Source organism: Ornithorhynchus anatinus, chromosome 21 (genome assembly GCF_004115215.2).
Source record: "Ornithorhynchus anatinus isolate Pmale09 chromosome 21, mOrnAna1.pri.v4, whole genome shotgun sequence".
Classification (NCBI taxonomy): Eukaryota; Metazoa; Chordata; class Mammalia; order Monotremata; family Ornithorhynchidae; genus Ornithorhynchus; species Ornithorhynchus anatinus.
This window is the reverse complement of record NC_041748.1, coordinates 12358213-12376049: the sequence shown is the minus strand read 5'-3', so window position 1 is coordinate 12376049 and position 17837 is coordinate 12358213. Positions and strand designations below refer to the sequence as shown.

Below are 17837 nucleotides of genomic sequence, written 5' to 3'. Positions count from 1 at the left end.
TGGCATCCACCTAAGACCTGAGTTGGGCCCTGGCTGACCGCCTCGGTCGGTCTGGGGGAATCGGACGGCGGGCGTCGTTCTGCCAGGGAACGAACGCATCCACCGGGGTACCCTTCCCTGATGAAGCCCCCGACTCCCGAATCTCGCCAAGTGTCTCCGAGTCAACGGAGGTGGGCCAAATGGTTTGGCTCAACTAAGCCACACGGCCTAGTGGTAAGAGCCTGGGCCGGAGTGTCAGAGGATCTGAGTTCTCTGAGTTATCCCGGCTCTGCCACCTGTCAGCTGTGTGACCGTGGGCGAGTCACTTCACTTCTCCGTGCCTCAGTTACCTCATCTGGAAAACGGGGATTAACTGTGAGCCTCACGTGGGACGACCCGATTTCCCTGTATCTCCCCCGGCGCTTAGAACTGTGCTCTGCACACAGTAAGCGCTTAACAAATACCGACGTTATTATTACTATTATTATTATTATGCTAATCTCAGCTCCACCACCTCCCTGCTGGGTGACCTTGGGCAAATCCCTATGACCTCAGTTTCCTCATCTGTAAATTGGGGCTTCACTACTTGTTCTCCCTCCTACTCGGACTGTGAGCTCTATGAGGATCAGGGACTGTTTCCAATTAGACCGTAAGCCCGTCACAGGGCAGGGGACCGCCTCTATCTGTTACCGATTTGTCCATGCCAAGCGCTTGGTACAGTGCTCCGCACATAGTAAGCGCTCGATAAATACCATGGAATGAATGAAGAGTGACCGATTATTAGAATTAAGACCAACCAGCTGGGAAATTCTGACTTCAGCAAGCCCGGCCCAGCCCCCGGCTCCTAAAAGGGCCACACGGCTTGGAGGGGTCAGACCAGGGTTTAGAGAAGCGGCGCGGCTTAGTGGACGGCGCCCGGGCCCGGGAGTCGGAAGGACCAGGGTCCTAATCTCGGCTCCTCCTCTCGTCTGCTGTGTGACTCTGGGCAAATCACTTCACTTCTCTGTGCCCGTTTCCTCATCTGTAATACGGGGATCGAAGACTGTGAGCCCCACACGGGACAGGGACTGGGTCCACCCAACCGATATCCACCCCAGCGCTTAGGACGGTGCCTGGCACATGGTAAGCGCTTAACAAATACCATAATTATTATTATCATCATCATTATTACAATGCCCGGCACACAGTAAGCGCTCAACAAATACAGCAATCATCATTCAGGGAGAGCCAGCCTTGAACCCGGCGATGGCTTTTCCCCGGAATGAAGTGTGATACGGCATTTGCCCACCCGGCTAGACAAGGCGACCCCACCGCCCCGGCCCTTCCCAGCCCTTCCCTCTTTCCATAATCAGGGACGAATTTCTGGAAGCTCCATATTTGGGTTCTGGGTGGCTCCTCTGCCATTTTCTCCGCTGACTCTCGGCCGGTTGAGAAGCCTCACGGCCCGGTGGAAAGAGCACTGGGCCTGGGAGTCCGAGAGTTTTAATCCCAGCCCTATTTGCTGTGTGACCTTGGGCTAGCCGCTCAACCTTTCTGTGCCTCAGTTACATCATCGGCAAAAGTCTTTGTTCTCCCTCCTCCTTGGAGCCTCGAGTGGGAAAGGGAACAGTGTCTGACCTGATCATCTCGTAGCTACACCTGTGCTTAGTACAGTGCTCGGCACAGAGTAAGCTCTTGAGAAACACCCCAGTTGTTATTTGGGGGGAGGACAACAAATCCGATTAATGGTTTAGAATAGGTTGGATTCCTTCTGAAGCTCGGCTCCCTCGGTGAACCCGCCGGCACAGAGAGATGGAAGAGAAAGGGTGGCGTGAAGTGAAGGGTGAAAGGGTGAAGCCAGGGTTCACACGTCACGCCCTCTGAGGAAACATCTTTATGTGTAGCGCCCGGGGTCGTAACAAGGGAAATAATTAAATGATGATATTCGTTAAGTACTTAACTATGTGCCAAGCATCGCTCTGAGAGCTGGGGAAGAAAGAAGATAATCAGGGTTGGACACGATCCCTGTCCCATATGGGGCTCACAGGCTAAGTAGGAGGGAGAACAGGTATTTACAGGTACTTATCATAGCTACAGATGACTCCGCGTCTTAACACACAGCGGAGGCCGGGCCTCTTGGCCTTCTCCCCTGGCCACCGCCCGTCTCCCTTAATTGGGAGGGGAAAATTGCAGCAATCAGATTTCACAAGGTTGGAAGAAAGACCCTCCTGGGGTGCATCGGGCTGGGTTTAACCAGATCCAGGGTCTCGACCGGCCTGTCCGAAAACGCCATTCCCCGCCGAAACGGACGCTAGAGAGTTATCTCATCCTCTCTGACCTCCAGCAACAACAAACGCCCATAACTCAAGCTCGCCGGCAACAGGAGCTCTTTCTTTCATCTGTCTGAGACGTGTTTCTCTGGGGGCCCCCAGACTGGCTTTTCCTGGAATTCCCTGGCTGGTCAGCCTCGCCCCCACCTCCAGGAGTTAAGCAGACACAATCACCATCCTCGCAAGAGTTCACAAGCACAAGACGACGAGAACTTACTCACTTTCAGTGCATACGGGGCAGCATCCTTTTTGGTTCAGAATTTTACCCTGGAGCAGAGAGAGAGAAGAGATGGCTTTCAGTGGCGGGGTTTATCACGTTGGCTGGGTTTGCGCTGCGCCTAGATAGACTTTTGAAATCAGTTCTTGGGCTGTCGGGACGGAGGCGAGGAGGAGGCCGCCGCTTCTGGGAAAGCGGCTCTCAACCCAGATTCGGCGATCCAGAACGTCCTCCTGAACGAGACACGTTAAACTTCAAAGAACTTTACTGGCTTTGGACCCTCACTAGGAGGGAAGCTGGTGACTCTTGAGACTCATATCTTTTCCCCGCCAGGATCCTGAGTCCCTTCTTGTGGCAGAGCACACTTCTAGCTCCAATTTTGGTAGAGATGTGGGCAGGACTGGGGGTTTCCGATTAATCGATCCATCGGGAGTAGGTGAAGAAGCGTGGCCTAGTGGAAATAGCCTGGGAGATGGACGACTCGGGTTCTAATCCAGGCTTCATCGCTTGCCTGTTGTGTGACCGTGGGCAAGTCACTCAACTTCCCCGTGCCTCAGTTTCTTCACCTGTCAAACAGGGGTTAAATACCCGTCCTCCCTCCTATCTAGACTGTGAACCCTGAGTGGGACGGGGACTGCATGCGACTTGATCAACATGTACCTGCCTCAGCGCTAAGAACAGCACTTGACACTCAGTTCGTGCTTAGCGAATAGCATAAAAAAACAACCAATCGATCGATGATTTTTAGCGAGCCCTATTGGGTGCCAAGCACCGTCCTGAAGAGAAGCGGCGTTGCCTAGTGGCTAGAGCATGGGCCTGGGAGTCAGAAGGATGGGGGTTCTAATCCCACCTCCACCACCTGTCTGCTGTGTGACCCTGGAATGGTCACTTCACTTCCCTGTGCCTCAGTTTCTTCATCAGTAAAATGGGGATTAAGGCTATTAGTCCCATCTGGGACAGGGACCGTGTCCAACCCGAGTTGCTTGAATCCACCCCACAGCTTAGAACAGGACCTGGCATATGCTAAACACTTAACAAATACCCCAGTTATTATTATTAACAAATACTATAACTATTCCTGAGCCGGGGGCTCCCAATCATTCACTCAGTAGTATCTAAAGCAGCGTGGCCTAGTGAAGCGAGCACGGGCCCGGGCGTCAGAGGACCCGGATTCTAATTCCAGCTCTGCCGCGTACCTTCTGTGTGACCTTGGGCCAGTCAGTAACTTCTCTGTGCCTCAGTTCCCTCACCTGCAAAATGGGGATTCAATGCCTGTGCTCACTCCTACCTAGAACGTCAGCCCCATGTGGGCCCTCATTATCTACCCCAGCCCTTAGTACCGTGCTTGGCACAGGATAAGCACCAAACCAATATCTCAACCATCATCATTATTATTATCATCATCATTAAGCGCTTGGGAGAGTGCGGGTATATAAGCGTAACGGCAGGAAGCGGGGTGACAGCACTTGGGACGGTACAAGAGACTTAAGGGACACGACCCCTTCTCCTCAAGGAGCTTGCAGTCTCAGGGGGGAAGACAGACTTGAAGATAAAATACAGGCAGCAGAATGATGACGATAATAATCATAGTATTTGCTAAGCACTTACCACGTGCCAGGCACTCTGCTAAGCTCTGGGGTGGGGACAAGCCAAACAGGTTGGACGCAGTCCCTCCAAGTCTCAATCCCCCTTTTACAGAGGAGGTTACCGAGGGCCGGAGAAGTGAAGCGACCTGCCCAGGGTCACACGGCAGACAAACGGCAGAGCCGGGATTAGAACCCGGGTCCCTCTGACTCTATCCACTACACCGCGCGGTTTAAAGATAGGTACGTAAGCGTTACGAGAGGAGGCGGGGAGAGTGAGGAATTGCTTAGATGAAGCGGAAGTGCTGAAGCGACCAGTGTAGGGGGAATGGGGTAGAGAGATGAGGGACGAATCAGGGAAGGCCTCCTCGATGTGACGCGCGTTCAGAAGGGGCTTTGAGGATGGCGAGAACGTTGGTCTTCCGTACGTGAAGCGGGGAGGGAGTTCCGGGTAGGAGGGAGGGGGGGAGAGTGAGGTTGGCAGTGGGAGAGACAGTGGGGAGAATGAGGCCCAGGGTTTTGGTTCCATTAGCCAGCAGAAGGGAGTTGGGAATGAATATCTCCCCGAGACGATCGTCCATCCACCAGTGGGCTATCAGCTATTCCAAATGGGTTATTCAAATTGCCTTCCCGCGGAAAGCGGCACGCTACCCATTCTGCAATCATTTCTGCCCGCTAGAGCCAGGGCAGTTGCGAGTTTGGTAACAGTGAGTAATTCTCCAGCCCTTCCCGGATGCTCTACTATCCAGAAGTAAGGCTTCGCTCGGCTAGGCATTACGCTGGGGCAGGCGGGGAGGTGGGGGTGATCACTTCGTTTCCCTGACCTTCGATTCTTCACCTGCGCAACGGCCGTAATAATGATCATGATCGAAATGGAATTTGTTTAGTGCTTCTTCATTCATTCAATAGTATTTATTGAGCGCTTACTGTGTGCAGAGCACTGTACTAAGCGCTTGGAATGAACAAGTCGGCAACAGAGAGAGACGGTCCCTGCCGATTGACGGGCTTACGGTCTTCTTTTCCAGGTGCCGGGGTAGAGACAAGATAATCAGATTATTCACAGTCCCTATCCTAAATGTGGCTTGCAGTCTAAAGGGAAGGGAGAACAGGCATTTTACCCCCATTTTACAGGTGAGAAAACTGAGCCACGGAGAATTAGGTGGCTGGCATAAGGTTGTACAGCGGGGGAGCCGCAAAGCGGGATTAGAACTCAGGTCCTCCATTTCCCATATAAACCTCTCTCCTCCTCCACGGGTTGGAGGTGTAAATCACCCACCTAAAGCAAGTTTGCAATCCTGAACCCCGGGTGATACGGTGACCAATTCTGATCTGATCGTCTTGTATTTACTCCGGTGCTAAGCATCCAGCCAACGCTTAATAAATAAATACCATCAGGATAGAAACCCCCCCACACGTAAACACAAATCCCCAGGCTCTGGGGATTTTCCTTAATAAGAAGATTGGGAATCTTCCCAGAGTCATAGACCTCCAGAGCACATAGCCCAGAGCATGAAGGAGCCTGATTATGAGGGGTTTTAGGAGGCAGAATGTGGTCACGAAGGCTCTGAAGTTCTGAAGACCGTTTGCCGGCGTGTCCGAGGACAATAAAGAGGTTCTGTGAGGCCTGGAATGCAGAATATTCATGGATTTATTTTGCTAACCATCTCCAACAGACTGTACAGATCAGGAAAAGGACAAGATTGTGATTAAAAATCACGGGGTGGCAAAATGGGGGTGCTTATCGGCAAGGTGGGTTTGTGACGCTGGCTGATTCCTCCTCAGAGGCTAACTTTTGAAAAAGCAAAGGGGCTCCGGGGAGGGTGATGAGCCGGCGATCGGCAAGGCCGAAGGAGCGCTTTATGGGAGGATGTACAGCCTTTAAGGGAGAATAAAACTCAATCAACGGGATTTACGAAGCGCTTACTTTGGGCGGCGCACTGTTCTAAGCGCCTGCGATAGTACAAGAGTCAGTTCGAATGCCAGGTCTGCCACCTGTCAGCTGTGTGACGGTGGGCAAGTCACTTCACTTCTCTGTGCCTCAGTTCCCTCATCTGTAAAATGGGGATGAAGACTGTGAGCCCCACGTGGTTCAACCTGATTCCCCTGGGTCTACCCCAGCGCTTAGAACAGTGCTCTGCACATAGTAAGCGCTTAACAACTACCAACAGTATTCTTATTACAAGACAGTAGAAGTAGCCGGCACGTTTCTGCCCAAAGTGACCTTACCGTCTAGAGGGGAAGACTGATATTAATATGAATAAGTCACAGTCAGTAATTTAAAGACATGTACCTAAGTGCTGCGGGGTTGAGGGTGGGGAGAATATCAAACGCCCGAAGGTCCCAGATCCAAACGCGTAGACGAAGGAGAAGGGAGAGGGAGCCGGGGAAAAGAGGGCTTCATGGGGGAAGGCCTCTCGGAGGAGATGTGACGTTAATACCGTTTTACGAGCGGAGAGAGCGGTCGTCTGGCATATACGGTGGGGGAGGGAGTTCCAGACTGGGGGGAGGACGTGGGAAAGGGGTCGGCAGAAAGATAGTTGAGATAGAGGCCCAGTGGTGCAAGAGGAACAGAATGTGCAGACTGGTCTTTAGAAGGAGATTTGTGAGGTAAGCTAGGATGGGGCAAGCTGATTGAGTGCTTCCCTAATAATGATATTATTAATAACAATAACGTTAAGCACCTACTTTGTGCCAGACGCCGTATGAAGTGTCGGGGTAGATGTAATATATGCAGCTTGACAGAGACCCTGACCCACGTGGAGTTCACAGTCTAAGGGGGCGGGACGACAGGGACTGAATCCCCATTCTGAGGCGCAGACAGGTTTAGTCAGTTGCCCTAAGTCGAACAACAGGCAAGTAGCAGAGGCTGAATCAGAACCCGGGTCGTCTTACTCCAGGCCCTTGCTCTTTCTACTGGGTTACGCTACTTCCGTTCTTAGTTTCACCCGGTGACTCAGGGGAGCCGCTCTGAGACGGAGAGTGGCAGGGAGATTCAAGATGGAATCGTGGGTCAGGGAGCGGGATGGAGGCCTCGGGAAGGGAGGCACCGAATGAATGCTCTCCCACTGCAACCCGGCTGGCGCCATTTGTTCCTTTAACGCTAACCCTCCCCACTGTGCCCTGATCTCCTCTAACTCGTCACTGACAAGCCCTCACCCACGTCCTGCCTCTGGTCTGGAACACCCTCCCTCCCCGTATCAGACAGATAATCGCTGTTCCCCACTTCAAAGCCTCGTTGAAGGCACGCCTCCTCCAGGAGGACCTCCCTGGCTAAGCCCTCCACGCTCTTCCGCTTCGCCCTTTCTCCCTTAAATCATCCTCCTTCCCAGTCCCACAGCACAAATGTATATACCTGTAGTTTACATATTCATTTATATTAATATTCATTCATTCAATAGTATCTACTGAGCGCTTACTACGTGCAGAGCACTGTACTAAGCGCTTGGGATGGACAAATCGGCAGTAGACAGAGACAGTCCCCGCCCTTTGACGGGCTTACGGTCTAATCGGGGGAGACGGACGGACGAGAACAATGGCAGTAAATATCTGTCTCCCCCTTAGCCCGTGAGCTCACTGTGAACAAGAAATGCATGTTATTGTATCGTAATCGCCTAAGCACTTAGCTCAGTGCTCTGCACACAGTAAGTACTCGAGAAACGGGACTGAATGATCACGTCATCTGTTAGGCGCATTGTACTAAGCACTAAGGAGAGACGAGATAATCAGGTGGGGCATAGTCTCCGTCCTACGTGAGGCTCACAGTCTAAGTAGGAGGGTGGGCAGGTATTGAAACCCGGTTTTACCAGTGAGGAAACTGAAGAACAGAAATGTTGAGTGACTTCCCCAAGGGCACACAGCAGGCAACTGGCAGCGTCAGAATGAGAAGGTAGGTCCTCTGGCGACCGGGCCAGCGCTCTTTCCTCGAGCGGGACGGAGGCCTTGTGAGGGGAAGCGCCCGTCAGGGGAGAACCGGCCCTTGCAATCCCTCAGAGGATGGATTGAGCTCGGGCCTGGGAGTCTGAAGGTCACACGGGTTCCAATCCCAGCTCCGCCGCTTGTCTGCTGGGCGACCCCGGGCAAGTCACTTCGCTTCTCTGGGCCTAAGCTGTAAAATGGGCATTGAGGCCGTGAGCCCCACGTGGGACAGGGACTGTGTCCAGCCCAATTGGCTTGTACCCACCCCGGGGCTTAGTACGGTGCCGGCGCATAATAAGCGCTTACAGAGTACCATGGTTTATCATTATGATGGAGCCCTTCCTAGTAGAGGCAAGGAGAGATTCACCCTCTCCGGCTGAAAAGGAACAACGATATCCCGAGCCAGTGGGCCGGCAGGTTAACGCCTTCGGCCCCAGGAGAGTGAACTCTTGAGCCAAGCTCCCGGTGACAGGGAGGAAAGTGGCATCAAATGCCCTCTGCAGTGGGGCAGAGCCCTGGAGCTGCCATCTTGGCACCCGCAGAAGAAGGCAGTTCATTACGGCTCCCTCGTGCAGCCAGGGTTCATTAGCTGGGAGGGTTCCCCGAGGCCGTGTGAGCTGAGTTTTCCCTCTGAATATTTATAAGCAGACCACGTTAGAATCTATTGATCGCCTTTCTCTCCTTCCTCCGTGTATGGGAGGTTTTCGGATTTGTGTCTGAGGTTTCTGAAAGCAAGACTAATTAGAGTTTTTCTTTTCCCCCTCGTTCTGGTTGTGCAATAGCCACAGCTGTTGTTTTTGCGAGCCTCATTTGGCACCGGAGTAAAAACAGCAACTTTTCTGTCTGTAATAATAACAGATGTGAATACAATCAAATCGGTCTCTACCAGGAAGGGGAGACGTCGTCCGAATATCTCTGAGATTCACCTCGAGCTTCGGGGGCGGGGAGGGCGGAGGCTTCCGTCGACCCATCGGATGGGTTCACAACACACTCTGAAGGTGTTCCGCTGTGCCGGACGAGGCAGGGCTCTGATTTTCTGAAGGCGACACTTCCACCCGGAAGCCGCTTCGGTTTAGGGGCCGAGGCCAGCGCCATTAGAATGGAGTATGTGAGGGGGTGGGATTGGAAGGTGGGAAGGGGAGGATGTCAGGATGGGCAGGGGAGGGACGTGTTGAAGCGTGGGGGGCCAGTGCCGAGCCGGACGGGCCGATCCGAGAAAGGAAGCTTCTAGTGGAACAGAAATGGACGGCGAGGAAGTGGCGAGAGCGAAAGGAGGCGGGGAGAGAGGACGGAGAAAGGGGCCCTCCCGAGAAGGCGGGAACGGTACAATCGAGAAAGGGGGAAATCGAAAGAAAAGCAACGTGGCCTAGGGGAGAGAGGACGGGCCCGGGAGTCCGAGGACCTGAGTTCTAATTCCGGCTCTGCCACCTGTCTGCTCTGTGACTTTGGGCAAATGGCTTCACTTCTCTGGGACTCAGTTACCTCATTTGTAAAACGGGGATCAAGACTGCGGAGGCTGTGAGCCCCACGTGGGACACGGACCGCGTCCAACCCGATTAACTCGTATCTACCCCGGCATTCAGTACAGTGCCTCGTAAGCACTTAACAAATACCATTTGAAAAAAAAAGGCACAGAGGGTGGGGGTGACCCTCGAGATGCCTGGACCCCTCCGAGTTCTGAATGGGGGCTGCTTGGCTCCCACCTTCCAAAACCAATACCCTAACTCTACGTGGGATCTATAAAGGACCAGACAGTAAGACGGAAAGCCACGTATATAGCCAACTTACATGGGGACAGCTGCGGATCGGAATGCACTGTTTCTTGCGACACTCAATTTTGCCTTTCACACAAGCACAGATGGTGCAGTTGAAAGAGGACCACATCTCTCCATCCTGCAGGAGAGAGAATACGGGTCGGTGACTGGCCGGAGCCGTGGAGGGTGGGAAGCAACGGTCATCATCTGACAGGAGGCAGCGCTCCTCTCTCTGAGTAATGCCGTTGTTTAGTCTAAATTCCTCTGAGGTGTCCATCCACACCCAGGCCCACTTCAGACGGAGAGCAGAGGGGAGGTCTCCGATTCTCTCGGCCGGGACACAGAAGGAATTCCTCTGAGTCGAACCAACTCGCATTTGCCGCTCCGCTGCCCGCCTTGTTTATTTTCGCGGCCCCCACTCCGGAACGCGAGCTCGCATGAATTTTCATGGGCTGTGATGAGGAGCTGCCTTTTCCCTCCTCTGACCTGACCGAGGGGTTAGAGCGATCGCATGCAAACGCGTTTGCTGAGGATGCCAAGAGACGGTGAGTTGATTCCCAGATGGGACCAGCTAGAAATGAAGCTTAATCCTGATTCCTCCCAGGCTGCAGCGGAGCACTGACCCCCTACTAGATCTCTGCACGTGCTGACCTCACACGAAACCCGCCAGATGCCCGGGAGGGTCCCTCTTGGAAAATTCAGTGCCCCGGACAAGGGATCCTAGCAGGAGAGACCTCTTCCATCGCCGGCTCGGCCCCGGGCCCCGCCATTCCGCATCGCCGAGGGCCGTAGCCACGGCTTCCCGGGGGCTTCCCAGAGTATCCCAGGGCGGGCCGCGGGGCCCCGCCGGTCGAGTGCTCTGGCTTCGGGATTCGGGGCCAGAGCAAGGGTCCCCTGAGACGGCGGCAACACCTAGACGTCCCCGGACCTGTCCGAAGGTAAAATCGTCATCCGGTGTGAGAACCACTCAACGGGCAGCTCCCGGAAGGCAGGGATCGTGTCTGTCAACCGTGGCGTACCCTTCCGGGCTTAGCACAGTGCTCTGCAGCCGGCAAATGCTCAGTGAAAACCGTTAACCGTCAGGCCGATTGAGCCAAGGAAGAACACCTGTCATCCTGTCCTTTCCTCCCTTCCACCCTCTCAGTCTGCCCCAGCTATCGGTATCCACTTGCCACCTGCTCTCATTTCCCCGGAAGATTTAACCAACTGGCAAGGCAGGACTGGCCGCCGCCATCCCGTGGGCCGCCACCGATCTCGTGGGCCGCCGCCATCTTGAGGGCAGAGGCCATCTTGTGGGCCGCCGTCCCAGCGGGGGCTGCGAACGACCCCGTCCGAGCACGGAGCAGGTGGACGCTTCGGCAGGACTCGATCCCACTGAAAATGAGTCCGGATGGGCGTTCCCGGGGGCCCCGCGGCTCGAGAGCTGCAGGCAGACCCTCGCCCTGGCCTCGGCTCTTTGTGTTAATGTCCTCCAGGCCCTAGGGGAGCCGGAGGGGGGTGAGAGAATTTGCAGAGAGTCAGCTCGGCTGGGTCCTCGCTTGTGCCTGAGGGACTGCCACCCAGGGATGTCTCTGCTCCCAGAGAGCCCGTCGGGCGACCAGGAGAGCAAACCCCCACTTCAGCCCTCAGAACCGCGACCCCGTCACCGTCCGCACGGCCCCCCCCCCGGGCCGGGGAGACGGTGAGGGAGGCTAGTCGGACGGGGAAGCTTCCTGCGCGATTCCCGTTGTGGGCGGGACTTCGGCTCAACCTTTTAGACGGGACCTATCGCTAGGAGCAGGGCTCTCCTCGGGGCTATATCACTGCGCCTCAATCCCGTCTATCTCGCCTTCTACCCGTCGCCCACGTCCCGCCTCTGGCCTGGAAGGCCCTCCCTCCTCGAATCCGACAGTGACTCGCCCCACTTCAAAGCTTTATCGAAGGCACATCTCCTCCAAGAGGCCTTCCCCGACAGAACCCCCGTTTCCTCTTCTCCCACTCCCTTCTTTGTCGTCCTGACTTGTCCCTTTGTCCTTCCCCCTTCCCGGCCCCGCAGCACTTAGGCACTTAGGTGCAATTTCTTCATCCGTATTAATGTCTGCCTCCCCTACCCTAGACTGTAAGCTCTTTGTGGGCAGGGAATAGAGCTGTTTATTGTTGGACTGTATTCTCCCAAATGCTTAGCACCGTGCTCTGCCCACAGTAAGCGCTCCATAACTACAATCGAATGAGTAAACGATAAAACCACAGGGCCTTCGAGCCACTTACGAAGGGCCTGGAAGGGCAGCCATTCTTTGTGGGCTGGGGGGCGGCGTTATTTCCATCTAGTGTCCAGTCCACTTCCAAGTAACACCCTCCTGGCCATCGACGGCGACCAGAGGTCTTGTCCCTGGAAGCCCCCGCCGAAGCTCTGGCCGACTTGCCGGCTCTGGGACCCCGGGATCCTTTACCGCAGGACTACCGATTTTTAAGAGATATTTGTATTGCCTAACGGCTGTTGGGCACCGGGCTGACCCTGCCCATTGGCCTGCTTCCAGACCATCATCATCACCATCGTAGGCTATTTACTGAGCGCTTACTATGCGCTCAGCGTCGGACTGAGCAATCCAACCGTGTCGATAGATACGTTCCCCGCCCACAGAGAGTTTACGGTCTCGGGGGGAGACAGGCATTAATATAAATACATGATTTATTTATCGTTTAGGGTGCCTCTGTCCTCAGGCCACCTATTTGGAAGGTGGAAAACCCTTATGGTCCCACCCACTGGCATCTGAGCCTCGTGGCCAAGGGAAAGAAAACAGACCGGGGAGCCTGGATACCTGGGTTCTAATTCCTACTCCCCCATTTGCCTGCTGGGTGACCATAGCTTCTCTGTGCCTCAGTTTCCTCATCTGTAAAATGGAGAACGGATACATTCTCCCTCCCTCATAGCCCGTGTGGGGCAGGGACTATGTCCAACCTGCCTATATCAACCCCAGTGCTTAACAAATGCCACAGTTATTATTATTATTAAATGCATTTTGCCAACGCTTCTCCCCGAGTTCCTCTCCTCAGGACAAGCAGGAGAGTTCCTCTTGCCCCCCGTCCAGCTACTTTATTCTTTCTTATGGTATTGCTTAAGCTCCTACTCTGTGTCAAGCACTGTGGTAGATACAAGATAATCAGGTTGGCGCAGTTCCTGCCCCACGTGGGGCTCACGGTCTCGATCCTCATTTTACAGATGAGGTAACTGAGGAACAGAGAGGTCAAGTGAGTTGTCCACGGTCACACAGCAGACAGGTGGCAGAACTGGGCTTAGGACCCAGGTCCTCTGACTCCCAGGCCCGTGCTCTATCCAACAGGTCACGGCGCTTCTCAAGAGGGACCGGCGGTGCCCGCCAGCTCCTCGCGTGACATTTACCCGGAAGATCTTGTGGCCGAACTTGCACACTTTGATGTCCTCGGGGGCGGCGCGGGAGAGACACTCCTCGCAGCAGGCCTCACGGCTTCGGCTGCAAACTCCAGGCTGAGAGCACCTTTTCTTGCACACCACGGTGGAATCCTGGGGAAAGTCCCAGCAGAGGTACAAGAGAGTTCGACTTTCCCAGTGTAGACATCCCTGCTATTTCAACGCTCTTCCCGCCGCCCCGATCCCTCCTCTCCATTGATGGGATATACTCAACCTTTCCAACCCACTCTTGCAAATGGAATTCCTATTTATTTAAAGGGAAGAACGTTTCCATTCCTCCTGTTTTCATGTGTAGGAGAGAGAGCTGAGGCTCAAGGAGTGGGCTTCTCCCAGCAACATCTAGACTGGTGGCTTCCCCGTCAATCATATTTACTGAGCAATTACTGTGTGCAGGACGCTGTACTAAGCGCTTACAATATACCAGCTGTGCTAAATACGTTCCCTGCCCACAGTGAGCTTAGAGCCTAGACCTTCATATTAATGTCTGTCTCCCCTTCTAGACTGTAAACGTGTTTATGAGCAGGGAATGCGCTACTTTGGTCGCATTGTACTCTCTCAAGCGCTTAGGATACTGCTCTGCAAATAGTAAACACTCAATAAATCTGTAATTTACTTGTTTATATTATCCTCTGTCTCCCTCTCTAGACTGTAAACTTGTTTACGAGCAGGGAACATGCTAATTCTGTTGTACTGTACTCTCCCGAACCCTCTGCCCAGCATAAGAGCTCAATAAATATGACTGGATAAATCCGACTGATTGATCCAGGGAGAGACAGACATTGATATAAACAAATTCCGGCTAAATTAATAAGTGCTCATCCCAAAACTCTTCCCTCCTTCTCAAAATCTGTTTGCTCCGGCCCACACGCGGTGCCCTCTGCTTCCTGATGGATAAGGTAGAGGGGACTGAGACTCAGGCTGAGGGAGAGAAGTGAAAGTCGAGGACAAGCTGGCAGGAAGATTCTGCTTCTAGTAGCTGGAGGGTTTAGAGGATTTGGGGGCTGAAAGGGAGGGTCGCAGGGAATTCTCCATCTGCAAACAACACAGGTGGCGCTTCTATATCCAAATAGAGGCCGGACTCCTTCGGGAGAAACAGGGAACAGGACCCCCGAGAAAGAGACAATAATGATGATAATCGTGGTATTTATTAAGCCCTGACTATGTGTCAGCCACTGCACTAAGCGCCGGGGGGAAATAATCAAATCGAGGTGGACACAGTCCCTGGCTTACAGCTGTAATCCCCATTTTACAGACGAGGCAACTGGGGCACAGGGGAGTGAACCGCCTCGCCCAAGGTCACCCGGCAGACAAGCGACAGGGTCGGAATTAGAACCCAAGACCTTCTGACTCCCAGGCCCACGCACTATCCACTAGGCCATGGTCGTGGAAGGTTTCCTCGGGATGCCCCCGTCAGCCCAGGCCTCTCTGCGAACTGTCTCGGCAGCTCTCTGACTCCCTACCCTCAACTCGTTCCCCCTCCGCCCCGAAACCCCGGGGTCACCTAACTGTCCTTCCCCAGGCCGGGCTGATCCCGACCGGGGATCGAGAAAGGAGGAAACGGACAGGTTCTTTAGGGAGCCTCCCCCTTGAGCCCCTAAATCCACTCTGCCCCACGGCTGCCCCGCTGGACGTGTCCAGGATGGACAGGGTAGCGGTCGGAGGTGTCCGGCCGTTGACGGAGGGTGAGATTCCCAATGCCGCGACACAATTTCAAGGCTTTCTGGGGCATCTAGATAAAGGGAAAGGTCAAGGAGTCCAGCCAGGTGGCGACCCCCCCTCCCACCGCGCAGCTGCAATCTGAAGCTCTACGGGCAGTGATTTATTTGTGAAATTCCTAGAAGGAGAGGAGCCAAACAAAGGTCTTAGAGCTCCTGGCCAAAGTAAATAGTGTCTCGCAATATATTTACCATATGATAATGCAAACCACAGGAAAGCCTTGAGAGGAGCAGAAAAACACATTCCCTGGCAGAGTGGTTATGGAGAGTTTCGTGCCGGGGAGAAAGAGTTCAGCACTCTCGCCTCCTCCCCCTCCCCCGCGGCTGATGCCCTAGGAGTACCCAGCCCTTGGAAACTCAGCTTGCCCCAAAGAAATGGGGGTTCGGCTCCCAACCGACAATCTGGAAATCGCTCTCTTCTCGTGTCTCTCCGTGTCCCTCTTGCCCTGTTTCCCTCCCTTGCCCCTCCTCGACTGGAAAATATAGATGATCCAGATTCAACCCCACAGAGGACATGCTCCGTAATTAAAAAATCATCCAAAAGTGCCACGATGGGGGGGGGGAAAGAAAGTGGAGACGGGAGGGGAAGAACTGATGGAGAGAGAGGAACAGATGGCGGGCTCACTAATTAACAAACCATCCTACAGTTCTACGAAGAGGAAGTGGAAGAGAAAGTGATTGATTGACTCAAGTATACATGGGAAGGGAAGACCAGGATCCTTTCAGTCAATTGGAGTCACTATGAGGGTCCTGAAAAGCGCAAGCAAGAACAGGTCGCATATCTGGGCAACTCTAGGCTTGCTTCCTAGCCTGTGGTCACTCTGAGGCCCTTCCTCCCATCCAGCCCCAAGCCCGTTCTCCCCGCGGCCCCCCCCCCGGCGGCCCGGCCTCCCTCGGAGAAGATTTTCACTCCCTCCACCGACGCTGGCCCGGCCCACTTACTCGGCAGGTACACGTCGTGCAGTTGTCGTACGGGAAGGAGGATCCGTTGTCGTAGACGTCGCTGTGAAAGAGGCAGCTTCCAAACGGGAGGTCGAACACCTTCCTCTGGCCTGGGAGAAGCGACAGAGCAACGTAAACCTGGTGGATCCCGGGAACGAGGCGGGGCGTCCCCCAAGTAGGCTCGACCCCGGTGGCCCCTCTCCTGTCAAACCTGCTGCGGTTTCTGGACCCCCAGAGACGGAACTTCTGGGACGAAGCACGGACTCCCACCCAACACCCCCCGATCCTTGATCCAAGCAGCTTGGGAATGAGCAGAAATCTGTGTGCGTGTCAGCTCAGGGGTGATTGGAAGGGCTCGGAACGTACATCCTCAGCCACCCAACTCTGAGAGCTCTCAGCTTCTCCGTTAGACGGTAAGCTCCTTGTGGGCAGGGACCGGGTCTACCAACTCTATTGCATTGTAATAATGATGATGATGGTATCTGGTAAGCGCTTGCTACGTGCCAGGCACTGTATTAAGCGCTGGCGTGAATACAAATTGAGTTGGATACAATCCCCGTCCCATGTGGGGCTCACAGTCTCAAACCCCATTTTACAGATGAGGCAAATGAAGCACAGAGAAGTGAAGTGACTTAGCCAATTCCGGCTCAGCCGGAATTAGAACCCATGACCTTCTGACTTCCGGGCCTGTGCTCTGTGTACTACTCTATGCTGCCTCTCTACACTGCTAAAGCGTCCACTGTATACTCCTAAAGCACTTAGGACAGTGTTCTGCACACAGCGTTGAATGAAAACCACTGACTGATTTATTCCGAGGTGAGAGCCGGGTGGGAGCAAAGGGTATTTCAGCCCTCGGTCTGCCTGCCCGTCTGCCTGCCAGCTCAGCCACGTGTGCCCGCTTCACCCGGGATGTGGCTCTTACCTCACCATCCCTTCTCTCCTTCCACATCCCAGCCCGCACACTCCTCTCCTCGGGTGCTAACCTTCTCACTGAGCCTCGTTCTCGCCCGTCCCGCCTTCGACCCCCGGCCCACGTCCTACCTCTGGCCTGGAATGCCCTCTCTCCTCTGGCGCACTTCCCTCCTTCAGAGCCCTAATAAAAGCTCACCTCCTCCAGGAGGCCTTCCCAGCCTGAGCCCCCTTTTCCTCTGTTCCTCCTCTCCTCCCCATCGCCCCTCTGCTCTATTCCCCTCGCCGCTCCACGGCGCTATTTATTTATATTAACGATGTACAAATGTCTATGATTCTATTTATCCTAATGCTATTGATGCCCGTTTACTTGTTTTGATGTCTGTCTCCTCCCTTCTAGACTGTGATCCCGGGGTAGGCAGGGACTGTCTCTATTTGTTGCTGAATTGAACTTTCCAAGTGCTTAGTACAGTGCTCCGCACAGGGTAAGCACTACGGAATGAATTGAATGAATGGACGAATGGAGGCAGAACGCTAGGAAGGCACAAAGCCAAAAGTGAATCCCTCTGGTGTCCTTTCCTTCATCAGTCAATCGATGGTATTTATTGAGCACTTGCAGCGTACACAGAGCATTGTACTGGGAGAGTAATTAATCAGTCAGTAGTATTTATTAAGTGACTACTGCATGCAGAGCACTGTACTAAATGCTTGAGAGAGGACAATACAACAAAACTGGTAGGCACATTCCCAACCAACAGTGAGCTTAGAGTCTAGAGGGTGAAACAGATCAATCTCGCCCGTCTCACTGCCGACCCCTGGCCCACATCCTACCTCTGGCCCGGAACGCCCTCCCTCCTCGAAACCTCCAGACAATGACTCTCCCCCTTTTCAAAGCCCTACTGAAGTCCCGTTTCCTCCAAGAGGCCTTCCCAGAATATGTCCCACTTTTCCTCCGTTCCCACTCCCTTCCACATCACCCTAACTTACCTCCTTTGCTCTTCCCCCCCGTCCCCACCTCACAGCACTTATGTATATGTGTATCTATAATTTTATTTATTCATATTGATGCCCGTTTACCTGTATCGAT

At 54.0% G+C, this 17837-nt stretch overlaps 1 protein-coding gene across 3 annotated transcripts in view; it reads right to left on the bottom strand.

Annotated features, from left to right (window-relative positions):
• Window positions 1-17837, bottom strand: part of BMPER (BMP binding endothelial regulator) — a 235034-nt gene that overhangs the window by 58895 nt on the left and 158302 nt on the right. For 2 of the 3 annotated variants that reach the window (XM_039915096.1, XM_029049425.2), the window contains exons 8-11: window positions 15842-15951; window positions 13137-13277; window positions 9792-9896; window positions 2510-2555 (exon numbers count right to left, since the gene is read on the bottom strand). In XM_039915096.1, the coding sequence (XP_039771030.1) occupies window positions 2510-2555; window positions 9792-9896; window positions 13137-13277; window positions 15842-15951 (402 nt within the window). The remainder of the gene's footprint in view (window positions 1-2509; window positions 2556-9791; window positions 9897-13136; window positions 13278-15841; window positions 15952-17837) is intronic. The other variant, XM_039915095.1, reaches the window with a different exon arrangement.